The sequence below is a fragment of the Antrostomus carolinensis genome, unplaced genomic scaffold, assembly GCF_000700745.2.
Source record: "Antrostomus carolinensis isolate BGI_N321 unplaced genomic scaffold, ASM70074v2 scaffold2632, whole genome shotgun sequence".
In the NCBI taxonomy this organism is placed as follows: domain Eukaryota; kingdom Metazoa; phylum Chordata; class Aves; order Caprimulgiformes; family Caprimulgidae; genus Antrostomus; species Antrostomus carolinensis.
In genome coordinates, this window is record NW_010300047.1 from 2,684 (window position 1) to 15,863 (window position 13,180).

At 41.7% G+C, this 13,180-nt stretch overlaps 1 protein-coding gene across 1 annotated transcript in view; it reads left to right on the forward strand.

Moving 5' to 3' along the window:
* Positions 1-5,633: 5,633 nt before the first annotated feature.
* Positions 5,634-13,180, forward strand: part of SGPL1 (sphingosine-1-phosphate lyase 1) — a gene marked incomplete at its 5' end in the record, with an annotated part of 21,046 nt that continues 13,499 nt past the window's right edge. The window contains 4 exon segments of the mRNA XM_010162979.1: positions 5,634-5,799; positions 7,761-7,828; positions 9,827-9,974; positions 11,772-11,851. Of these exon segments, the coding sequence (XP_010161281.1) occupies positions 5,634-5,799; positions 7,761-7,828; positions 9,827-9,974; positions 11,772-11,851 (462 nt within the window).

A 13,180-nucleotide genomic window follows, 5' to 3' on the forward strand; every position in this document is an offset into this window, starting at 1 on the left:
AGTGGTGGAAATAAATGCAATGCAGAGGAAGCTGGTGGTACCAGGAAGCTGTGGTAAGATGAGGAGGACCCGAATTTGTTTTAAGAAAAACACATTCACATAGTTCAGCCTGTACATCTAAAGGTTCATGATTCTTGATTTCTGAGAAATCCTGTGTCTGGTATTGTTCTGTGTGCCCACATCCCTTGATGGAGCAGGGGGTGGGGAGGGCAGCAAGCAGTCCAAACTTGGAGCTGTAATTAGGAGCTGACTAACAAATATCCTCTGCCCGGTGCTTATGTAAAGCTCTTTGTCATGCTGGGGGTGGCAGGGAGGAACTGAGGAGCAGATTCATTACTGGGGTGCGAATCAAAACACTGCAGGCACGTGCAGCAGTGAGCACCCTTGGAGGCTGAGGTGGTGGCATTGCTCAATCCCAGTCCCCAGCTCTCTGGTAGGAAGGTGGCTGGCTGAAGGCTGCAAGTCCAGTACTCGCCTGCGGCTAGGCCAGTTATGCTGGGTAGTTATACTGGTCAGACGTGCCTTTTGTGGCCAGAGCTTGTACAGGCAACAGGGTGTAAGCTAAGGCATAGCTAATTGAAGTCTTCCTTCCTCTTAGGAACGGAATGAATAAATGAAACTGCTGTGTTGTTGCAGGTTTATTATCGGTTGGGAAGTCTTCTCTTGGGAAAAACTTGTTGCATAGGAGCACAGGCCTTAATTACACCAGCAATACTTGTGTTCCGAGTGTTATTCTAACCAGAGTTGAATTGACCTAGCTCGTGCAGTCACAATGAGCGTCTCCCTCTGCCCTGATTTACTACGTGCAGCACGTTGCTTCATTCATCAGCTCTGTTGAACTGAGGCAAGAGAAATGGCAAACGCAGACTTTAACATTTGGGCATAGGGAGACTGTCAAAAGATCCCTGGTTTGGGAAAATGTGTGGATTCAGGTGAAAGCTAAGGATGTGATTAGATCTTAGCACTTCCTACTTGCACAGTGAGCCAAAGTCGTGCTATTCAATAAACTTGCCTTTAAAAGCTACTTTTTATTCTGTAGCCTGCTTTAGATTCTCTCCTGGGGGAAGGAAGATTCTGCTGATAAAACCTTTTTTCCTACTCTTCCTACAGGTAAACTTGAACAGTGCTTCCACCTTACAGTGGCAGAAACAGGAGGCACTTGTAACAAAAGTGTGAGGCCCTCCAGTTTATCAGTTTATTGCCTTTCTCTCTCTCTCTCTCTCTCTTTTTTTTTTTTTTTGTTTTTTTTTTTGTTTTTTTTTAGGCTTATTTAAGTCCTAAAACTCTTAGCTGAGGAAATGCTGTTCTGGCAAAACTGTGAAATCTGCTCTGATTAGCTTTGGCATTTTTTTTGCCATCTCTTTTCTGTCCTCATCTGGGACAGAAGAGCATTACTGCAGTTAATTTGTCGTCTTTTGTAGTGGCATAACTGCTATCCCTGGAACCAGTTCAGCCAGCTAATGGCTTTTAGAAATAAAGTACTAAGGATGTATTCTTAATCTGTGAAGCTAAAAATTCAAGATGTAAACTGCTTGGGTTGCTGAGTACATTAATATTGGTACAAATGAACACTGCAAGTCCTAATGATAGCAATTAGTATTTTGTCTGATACCTGGGTCTGTCTTAATGCTCTGAGAATTAAAAACAAATCCTCCAGTGGAGATTTTTCCCCCCATGCTTTTTAGTGTGCTCATAAATTGGGTTTTTAGACTGCTTGTAAAATAATCCTGTGTCTTGTGAAGCTTTTGTAGGGGGAAGGTTCTCTTAAGGAAATAAAACCAGCTTATCTACTCTCCTCTAATGGGAAGGGAAACCTTTTTTTTTTTAATGTCTTTACAAATAGGCAGGTTATTGTCTTACATGAAATTCTGTCCTGTAGATAGGCCTAAAATCAGGCCAGCTTGTTGTCTTTAGCCAAGCTTGGAGAGTGGTAATAGCAGGGGTGAATGGATGCCATAATCCTGCAAAGCTGGAAGTGCATCCCTTCTTACTGAATGTTTCTTTTGGCTGAAGTTGATTAGGAAAAAACCCAACAACCTTGTTTTTTACTCTGTTATGAGCAGCTCCTTCAGGGCTGCAGGGGAAGGGATTCAAATGGCTTTGCTGAATGTAGGCAACATATTTATTACCCCCGCGTCCTCCCTGTGAAATGAGGAAGTGGTGCAGGACCGCAGCGGTGAGGCTGCAATCACATGTTGCTGGGTGTAATAAAAACAGAGTATGTTTGAATGCAACCTTCTAAATGCCCTCTGGTTTTTTGGGGATTAAGTTAGTGATTCGAAAAGCAGAGGTCTCTAATATCTTGCTGGATACTTTGGGGCAAAGAGGCACTTTAAAAACACTGAGTGCTTAGGTAGCCAGGGAGCTGAGAAATGTATTTTGTTGCTAACTCATCTACCATGCCAATGTTCACTGTTTTTTTAATTGCTTTTTTTTTAGTATCCTCCTAAGTTGATCAATCTCATCCTTCAAACTCTTGTGAGCATGAAATGACTAAAGAAGGAGACAGTGAGAAATACAGAGAGAACTTCACCCTGGCAAAACTCTTTGTGATCTCAGATTGGTTTTTTTTTTTTTAAAGCAAGAAAGGGAAAGAAATTCTTCAATGGCTTAGAATGGACTTTGTGAAAATCTTGTCGTATTTGTTCAGAACTTGACCCTACCATTGAGTTACCAGATGTCAGTGCCGGTGTGCACGCTTCTAGCTTGGGGTAAACTGAAGGTAGAATATTTTGTCTTGCATCTTGGTAACGGAAAAGTGAGCAGAGGTAGAGGCATGCCTGTACAGTAGGCTAAGAGCAGGAGCGTGGCTGCTGCTTGTTCACCCGTGATGTCTTTGTTGTGCACCCGAGACTTTTTTGCTGGTTATCTGGCTGAGAAAATACCTTTGTGCCGCTGGACACTGGGGTTACTGTGGTGTCAAGTCCCATCTGCGCTTGGCTTGAGGTCACCTGTGGTTTGGGGTCAAGCGGTCTGAATTCACAGACCAGAGCACTGGTTTGATGGGCTCTCAGAAAAGAGAGGATGGAAGGGCTTTTCCGAGGGTTTGCTTATTCTCCTTGTGATAGAATGCAAGATTTGCCTCTGCTATTCATTGCATCTAGAAAAACTGACTTATTTTTCCCTCCCATCCTAGTGGGAAGCTGATGTGCTGTAGAATGCAGTGGTTTCAGTGGGGAGTGTGTGATTTGACAAAATATGTGGTTGGCTATGGTCTTGTGTCCAGAGCATTTTCCAAAAGTGACATCAGTCTCTTGCCAGGTTTGTTTATTTGAACTTGGCCATTAACTTAAGTGACTGCTGTCTAGAAGGCCATGTTCCATTTTTATTTTGGGCTTATAGTTTCCAGTATCCTCCATCTTCAGGAAAGAAAAAAAAAAGCACAGCTCACTTTATATTTGATGCTGCAGCATTTTCTTGCCATCAGTTGAGAACAGTTATTGAGTATTGAGGCACCAGCACATTCGTGGCTCTGTTTCCATCCTTTAAGTGCAGTCCTAGAACTGGATGGTATCCTGGCATCAGCTCCTAGGCAGTGAACCAAAGTCGCTGTTGTTGGTTAAACAGGCCTTTCCAGGGATTTTTCTGAGAACGTTGTGCAAAATCAATGAAACCTAAGTACCATCCCTGGTTAGTTGGAAAAGATAGCTCTTCCCTTAAATTTTAGGCTTAAATCGACTTTGTGGTGGCTGGATTGGAGGACTGGGCATTACCTAGGACATTGCCTAATTGCCATGGTTTATGTGGCTGTCTTGTTTTTAAGGCTGAAGTAGCTGGTGTATTTTTAAATTACCCTTTGCCAGATGATTGGGAGCTAATTTGACTTCTCATAGCTGAGTGCTGTTTCTTGTGAGGAGACCTGCTTTTCCCCAGTTCAGTCTGTGTCCTTCAGCCTGTGCTAGGACGTGAGTGATATAAATCCTCTGTGATGGGTTGACACTGTTGTTTTGCTGCAATTTTTTAGCTTTATGTTTGAGCTGCTTAATTTTAAAATTCTCTTGCATTACAGGCATTCTACTGCTTTTTTGAAGTAGTGAATATTCATTAGTGGGGTTTTTTTGGTAAGGAATCTTGCCTTTTTCCATTGATTATTTGGAAGAATTTGACTTTTTTTTAGGCTGTTTGTAACCTCTCTACTGGTATTGAAATAATATATTACGCCTAAATGTGACCTTAAAAAAAACCCAACAAAACCCCCCCCTGCTTCTGTTGTTGACTTGACCTAGAAGCGAGATCTGTAGAGAGTGCTGTAAAGGGAAGTTTTAGCAGTTTTTAATTTGGTGGTTTATTTATATCCATCCATAACCCACCAAGACTATGACGGCATATAGGTATCAAGGATGTATTCCTTCCAAGGTTTATGAACAAATCTTTTGAAAGACCTCGTATGCTTTCTCTGTTGTTAGGAGGGTGAAGCTTTGTAGTGCTGATGATTGCCCCCCAAAAAAACCTCCTCAGCAAAACTGGGAAAAGCTGGGCTTCACAGTAGGTTAAAGGAGAGAAGGGCTGGGAAGAGGGCCCTCGGGGGGAGGGAGGTGGCTGAATAAGCTTTAAAAAAAGTAAAGTAAAATGCACAAGCTTTTGTCTGTAATGTGCAACAAACCCCCCAAATACTTATTTTTGGTCATAGCTCCAAACAAGGTGTTATTATTGGAACAGGCTGCCCAGAGAGGTTGTGGAGTCTCCTCTGGAGACATTGAAAACCTGCCTGGACGCTTTCCTGTGTGACTTACTGTAGGTGGTCCTGCTCCGGCAGGGGGGTTGGACTGGATGATCTTTTGAGGTCCCTTCCAATCCCTGACATTCTATGATTACCTGGCTTCTTCTTACCTCGTGAAACCTTTTTCCAGACAATTGTACTGAAGACCCCTGTTTAGGGGGGAAACGATCCTTTTCCCTTGTGTACATCCATTTTCCATTTTCCCTGCCCTGTTCTTCTGAGACCCTTGAAGGGAGTGTGCTTTGAAGATATTGATTAGGTATTTGGGCTCTGTCGTGACACTAATTGCTAGTTTGACATTGTAATTGTTGTTGCATCACAGCTTTCTGGTTTTTTTTTGGCAGCAGCAGTGTTTGTCTCTTCTGTCCTCCCTTTGTATGGAAAGTAGTAATTAGGTCTTAAACTTATGTTTTCTTTAAAAATCCAGCCCTGGGTACTTAATAGACCTATTTTGCTCTATTTTGGTGGTACTTCACAGAGTCACAGAATTGTAGGGGTTGGAAGGGGCCTCGGGAGATCATCCAGTCCAACTTGATGAATAGTGGCTCCTCTGACAGGTGTATTGTAGTAGTTCAGTCTTCACTTGCCACCTAATAATTCCTTGGAAAATATATTGACACAGTCCCTTCCTTGGGTCATGGTAAGATCTGGTGGTGAGTCTTGGGACTGTGAAGCTTGCACATATTATTTGTCTGAATGTTTGAAATCTCACAAGATGTGTATTTTTTTCAGTAGGTCTTGACTAGAGATGAATGACAGCTGTCTCCTACCTCTTCTGTTTACAGGAATTAAGGAAAGCATGGGCTCTGCATACTGTGAAAAGCACCTTTTAAATAGACTCATAGACTTCTTGATGCCCTATTTGTGTGCATTTGAACTTCTCTTGATATCAGTCTAATTTTCTTTTGTGCAGGATGCTATTATTTCCTACAAGGAAATCCTCCAGATGTACTGGGAGAAAGCAACGAGCTTTGTGAATGCCCAATGCGATGGACTTGAGCCCTGGCAACTGATTGGGTTGACGTTTTCTTCTACAATTATAAGCATATGGCTGCATGGTTTTCTCTTTCAGTCCGAGAGTAAGTATTTGAAATGGGGGATTTTCTTCTGTTTGGGGGGAAGAGAGGGGGGACAGAGTTGTTCCTAAATAGTGCAGGGAATGAGGATGAACCAAGGCCAAACAGTTGTTAAAACAGGCCTTCTGCTGACAAATAGTACTAACCCTCTTCCAAATTATGGTTAAGGCCTGTCTGATCAATGAAACACCTCCATTCCTTCAGAGGGTGCGGTAGGCCAGCCTGGAATGCGCCTGCATCTCCTTCTCTTCCCCTCGTCTCCTTTTTGCTTTTGGCTAAACCATTTACTTGTCGCAACGCTCTGTTCTTGCTCAAAACCTAGGGAAGATTATCTGAGAGCTGGGTTCTTGTGAACTTAGTCATTGGTAAAAAGTGTCTGGATAACTCTTGCTCCTGATTGTTTGCCTTCCTGCTGGGGGAGGAGACGTGTTTTTGATTTGATGTTGGAGGCATGTTTCATCCTCAGGATGTTCAAGATAATTGCATGTGGTGGTGGTGTGTGGATTTATCCTTTCTTTTTTTTTTTTTTTTTTTTCCTTTTCTGGTGCATCTTCCTGTTTTGAGCAGTTTCTGATATTGACAGCTCTTCACTGAGATGTCTTATGATGATCGTGCTGTTTTCTCTGGCTGTGTGATGGTCAGAGATAACTACTTTGTTCTCAGAGGAGAACATGTTTCTTTGCAGTTCCCACAGGCCTTAGGGTTACACTCCAGTGGCAGTTTGTTAAAAATAGCTGAGTCTTTAACTTGATGTTTACTTCTGTGCCTCTATTCCTCAACCAGCCTTTTTTCCTTTTAAAGATGGGAGGAGCTGAATAGTGGGAACATCTATGGAAGGAACAAAATGGTATGAAGCTTTTGCTCAGTACAGGGTTATGTTAACTTCTTGGCTGGTATTTGTACTGTTGAACAGTGGTGTTTTTTAACTATTGACTATCTGTTATAAGATCTGATTAGATTGTCTGAATTTTTCAGGGGTTTCCAGTCTTCTCTTACTGTGGAAGTTAATGTAACAGTGTGCACACTGAAGTGTGCAACAGAAATGTTAATGAGCATTTGCTACAGAATGTGCCAAACTGCGATTACTGTCCTTCTGTAGCTTTTCAAAGTATGTGAAATATGTATGAAGTGGTGGGGAAGATGTAGATAAAATTGCAAAGTCCTGAAATGGTTGATTTAAGAGTTTGTTTATTTTTCTCTTGATCTGTCCTGTAACTGCTGGTGCTCTGTTGAAATGTATGTAGGACTCAGAAGGCATTTTTGGTGGCTGTAAAGCATCTGTGTCATCCTGCTTTCATTCCTGCCTTTAGAGGTACCCCGGGAGTTTTCCGGTGTTTGTCATGAGTGGCTTCTCTCATTTCAGTATTTGGACTGTGGTGGAATTTCTGCTCTTCCCACTGTCCATCCCTTTCCCCTGAGTCGCCTCCCATTGCATCATGTGTTTCCTATATCGGATGGACAGACACTGAGTGAATCCTTGTTATGTTATGACTGAACTACTATTTCCTCCTTAGTCTTAGAGCCTGTTTCATGTTGCTGTGTGTTTTCATGTTACAGTACTATTCTGGTTTGAAAGTACAGAAAAGAATTCCCAGAATTATTTTCCCTTTTTGCTGGAGACCTTGGCTTTAGCAAATCCTAGAGTCCCTCTCTTCTCTATAAAATTCCCCATGTGAGTGCAAATTTTCATATAAGTAAGAAAACGAGTCAAGTTATTGATTCCTGAAGATGGCTACTGTTCTGCAAGCTAGATGTTTCTGTGGCCTGGCCCATTTCTGTACTTTATTCTTCGATATACTAACCTGTCTCACCATGTCCCCTTGGTCACTGTGTTATTTTAGCCTGGATCAGAAGTACTGAGCCTGTATCGTCGGCTGTATCAGAAGTATTGAGCTCCGAGTCCATTTTTTTGTTTGTTTGTTTCTTGAGTCGTATTAGGTTAATTTCTGACTTTTGTCTTTCAGGCTTAACATCTCGAATTAAAAAACAGTTCTTTAAACTACTGAGAAAAATGCCATTTGTTGGGGCTATAGTAAGTATCTGAACAACTTTTCTTAATATTAATTATCCCTGGTCCTTGTTTGGGCCTGAATAGTACTCTCTGAGACCTTACAGTTCTGTGCATCTTTGCTGTCGTGTTGCTGTGATCATAAAGATCCAAGGATATAGGTCTGGAAGATCTTCTGCTGCCACTTGGTTTAATGAAAGTAATAATTTCTGCCTAGTCTTTTTGTCATAGTATCACCCTCATAAAATGGAGGTGCCACTGTTTTGTTTTTTTTTTAAACCAAGAATCGGTAGGTAGAATTTTCCAGTAGCGTTTCCTTATCATTAGATTTTAAGAAAATAAATTTATTTATGGAAGAAGGGGACAAGATTGAGCTTGACTTTTTCTTCTGAAACAATGTCTTATTCTTGAGCAAGTGTGAGATAGCCAGATGTTTGTTGTGCAACACAGAAAGATAGTTTTTATTAATCAGATGACTGGCCATGATTAGTCTAGAGCTCAGATACCTGTTAGCAGTAGTTAGCATTATAGCACAAAGATATCAGAAGCTTGTGTAATCATTAAAATGAGACAAGCTTTAATGTTTGGGAGATGGGTTATTTTTGGCATAAAAACTCAAAACTGAAATGTCAGCATGTTTTAGCATGTTAACGACTTAATGATTGAGAAATGCACAGCTTGGTTTATTTTACCTAGTAAATGATGTTATCACACTTGATGATTGCCCTTCTTTCTGCTTGATGTGTTGGCAGATTTACACACTGATTCAGGGGGTCAGGTCAGTTATAGGCAGTTTTATCAAATGAAAGTAGCAGAGAGGAACTTCTTCCTTTTGCTGTGGACGTGGAAGCAGTTCTCATGTGGTGTTCCTTCCCCCCGTCCCCCCCAGCCCTCTGGAAGAACTAGCATCCTGCTTTGATATCATGTTAAGTGCCCCAACTTTCACCATCTGACTTGAGTAGCCTTTGATGAGATGAATTAATGACTTGTTCTCTTCTGCTTATATTTGTTGTCTACCTGTTAGAAAAGGACATCTTCCAGGCCCCTTGTATACAGTCCCTATTTTATCCAGACTTATCTTCTCAGGTCTAGTGCTGTTAAGCTCTCGCATGCCAAAGGACTCCTGGTGTGTCCCATCTGTGTACTGTTGCTGCTCTTTGGTAGGCTGATACCTGATAACCTATCAGTGGCTTACAGGAGGCCTTGACTTTGAGGCATTCCAATGTCCAAAAGTCTTTAAAGATGATGATATCCCAATGCATGTGTTGCCTGAAAGAAGAGTCTCTACTTTGGAATGTGCTTGAGAAGAAGTCTGGGCCTCCCGAATATAAGGTGTGGGTAGGAGAAAAGAAATCTCCTAACTGTGCTTGTAGTGGAGAGTTCTTTATTGTTTCTCTCTATTTTTGTGAGTTTCTAAACTATGTGTATGATGGTAGAGGAGACAAGGTACAGAAGAGAATGCATCTGAAGACTTCTACAAATGAAAACCTGTGACTTAAAAAGGTTTGGTGGATAAAAATGCAGTATTTTTGCCTTGAGCTTTGTTTTCTCGAGCTCAGGAAAGGAATTAAGGAAGAGGCTTAAAGCTCCCACTGCTCACTGGTACCCAGTAAAGAACGTACTCTGTCTGAACCTTGTGGTGGTGGTGTCAGTGCTGTTAAATGAAACGCAGCCAAGCAGCGGCCCAAGTGCCATTCTGCCATCACCCGTAGTGGTTACCTGGCGCAGTTCTGGGCTGTGCCAGCTAGCGTTCCCATAAGCAATTCCCAGTGTGGTTTAGAGACTAGTACATGCCAGTTCACCATTCCAGGCAGCTTGTTTTTAGAGGGAGAGGTGGGTAGGAAGTTGAACTGTCTGACTGTCAACTTTTCCATGCTTTTTGGTCCTAGAACTGAAACAGTTCCGATCTGTTCTGCTCAATAGTATGGATGTAGCTAGTAAGCTCTATCTTGCATGCACTCAACAATGGTTTATAATACGGCCAGTGCCATTGTTGATAGGGTTTTCCTCCTTTCTTTTTAGATTCAAAAGAAGATTGATGAAGCCCTGAATGATGTCACTTCCAGTTTATCCTTCCTGAAAGATGAAAAGGATTATATCAAAGCACTGCCGGAACAAGGCATGAGCCAGCCTGAAGTACTAGAGAAGATGAAAGAGTACAGCTTAAAAGGTATGAATGCGAGTCTGTACTGCGGCAGAGGTAGGTCTCTTTCATAGACATAACATTAAACTTACTCTTAAATGAGATCTAATGACTCCTGCTCATGGGTTTCATCTTAAATATTTCTTCCCTGATGTTCTTTGTTTGCCAGTTTTTGTCTGTTTTCCTTCTGGAAGTGACTAAGATTAGTATTGATGGCTTCTAATACTGTGTTTGGATATTTACACTGAAATTGTGTTCCTTCCCCAAGAGTTCTAGACTGATGATGGAAGTGTTGAGGAGAAGAGAAATATGGAGGAAATTATTTGAATGCATTTTTGATTACATTTCTGAGCAACTGCCTCAATGTTTGACTTCTACCAGAAATGTGTTTTCTGTGAAGCCCCAGGGAATACTCTCAGTGAAAAAAGCCTCACAACTTATAAGCAGAACTTTTAGGGAATTTCCAAAACTGTCTCTCTTAATTGAAGTCATAATGGTTTGCACCTTGAAAACACCATTTAAGGAAGGCGAAGTCATGATGGCTTGAGTCCACATAAGCAGTGTCTGAAACTTAATTTGAGTTGCCTCACTCATCTAAATATCTCCACCCTGATGCATGTACCTATTACTTGTAGTGATCACATTTGAGTGGCTTCCTGTTCAGAGAAGATATGACTGCCCTGCTTCTATCCCAAATTTAAGAAATGCCTTGAATTTTCTGCTACAACAATGCATCTACTCCAAATTCAGAAACAGTTTCACAGTCGAATATCCTGTAACAACTTATTTTTTTCTACTTTTATGAATTGCTTATGTAGCTTCTGTCTGTGTTTTCCCTCAAATGATTATTTCCTTCCTTCACTGGGTGCTTCTTTCCTTTTTTCTTTTCCTATGGCCCTCTCCTTCCCGCCCATGTGCACTCTCCTTGGAAGTTGCTTGGAAATGAGGGTTGGATTGTGACTATGTTCACCCTATATATATGCTTGTGAAGCTGATGCCATTGAGTTTTATGAAGGGGGGGCTAACAGTTAGGAAAGGGAGCAGATAACCAAACAAGCAGAAATACACTGCTGGGGTGTTTGGAGGCAGAAAGTTACTTCATTAAGCACCATTGTGTTGGGCAGTGGGCTGAAACACGGTGGGTTGAAGGTGCCATCGTGTTGGGCTGAAACACGGTGGGTTGAAGGTGCCATCGTGTTGGGCTGAAACACGGTGGGTTGAAGGTGCCATCGTGTTGGGCTGAAACACAGTGGGTTGAAGGTGCCACCGTGTTGGGCAGTGGGCTGAAACACTTTTCAACAGAGTGTGCTGCTGATGCTGTTCCATCCACTGTTTGTTAAAGCTTCAGCAGCATATTGTTTTAGGTGAAATTTATTTGAGGCAAGCCAGCATTGTAGATTTTAGCAATAGAAACTTGGCCTTTCCATCTCTTCTCAGCTTACAGTGGTGATGGGTGCTCTTTGACAGTGGCTTTAACTTTAGCCACTGTAGAGTTCAGTTGGTTGGACAGCAGGTTTGGGAGACTGAGAGGAGATTAAGTGGATTACATATGTTAATATAACTGCTTGCTGCAGCTAGATGTTGTTTATGTGCTGACTCTTTAGTCGTCATTTAGTTGCAGTTTGCTAAGTTCATGGGATACATGATGCCAGAGGCTTAGCATTGCACACAGCTATCTCTCTGGCACAAAAATCATACTAGTTCCTCATCAGCAAAATCTCAAAAGCTGAATCCTCATCTGCAGAACTGGTGGGAGGACTTCTTTGTGCACATCTACATACTTTCTGAGAATGGCCATGTTTGCAAGCATGTGCTCTCTTTCAGGAGATGTACGTTGGCAGGATGGGAAAGTCTCTGGGACTGTGTACAGCGGTGAAGAGAAACTCACCCGTCTGCTAGTGAAGGTAAAGTGCAAGCAGTCTAACTTTGCATCTTTGCAGGTATCCTTAGAATCTTCAGGGTGACCAGAAACCCCTCAACACTATTCCACCATCTTTCAAAATAAATGGCGAAGATCTGAAACTAGGACTGCCCAACTATGAAGACAGAGCCTAGGGGAAATGTAGATGGAAGGGGAATTATTAGTAAAGCATCTGAATAGTGTAAAGCTGGCCAAGTGGCTGTCCCTGCAAAAACACTATGTAGGGAAAACTAGGATCCACTAAAATGAGATGTTGTTTTGATTAAGAAAGTAAGAAGCTGACTACAAGTGAACTTGACACTGGTACTGACTTTCTAATTCAGGGAATGGTAGGAGGCATAAAACTGCCTTAGATCAGCTTCAGCAAGCTCACTGACAGATGTGCCTTTGCTGCAGGCCAGGGTAAAAGCATCCCTGACTGTCCTGTTAGTGGGAGGCTTTGGGACTTTAGACTGGAAGAGCTTCACTGAGCATAACTGAATTCCTCTTGGTTTAATTAAAGAAGTTTGTAAAATCATTTTTTTGGCCATCCAAATCTTACAACAATGGAACATGCTTCAGTGGTGTCTTTGTTAGGTCTGTTTACCTACTCAGGAACTTTTCCCTTTAAGAAGGTTAGAAGGTAACTTGAACAGCCCGAAGTTCTGATTTCAAATGTATTACTTCAAGAGGTTTTTTGCTAGAAAGAGAAGTCTAGCCTTCTTATTCCTGGGAACAGCTTTTTTAATAGCTGTATTGAGCTCTGTTTGATTGTTGCTATTAGTGTTTTCATTGACATTTTCTTTGCCACTTCTGGGGAAACATAAAGATCAGAGCAGGCTTTCTAGAGGGGCCTCAGCTTGGATTGAGTGTTGTGGAAACATTCTCTCTATTTGTGCTGATTATTTGCTGTTTTTTCTGCTGTATTTCTTTTAACATCCCTGCAGTTACTTTTTGATCTTGGCTGCAGGAGGTTGGAGCTGGCCTATTCCAGCCTTATCCCAAGAGCCTGTAGTTGCAGAATGAGCATGAAATACGGGTTTCCACGGCCACTTTTGTTGCCGTGTGAATGGGCAGTTGGGCTTTTCTAGCTGCTTCAGATTTCACCTTTAATAGTAAACTTGAAAACTAGTTCTGGAAAGTAATTTTTTTGGCCTGCTTTATGTAAAGCAATCACAGGGTGTGTATTGTGTGCTTTTTAAAAAATAGCTAAACAATTCAACCTGTCTTTACTAAAAGTAATATTGTTATGTTAATAGCATCACTCCAGAGGTCAGAATGCCCTAGAAAAACAAGTGAGGGTTTTTTTTTTTAATCTCTCAACTGTAGCTAC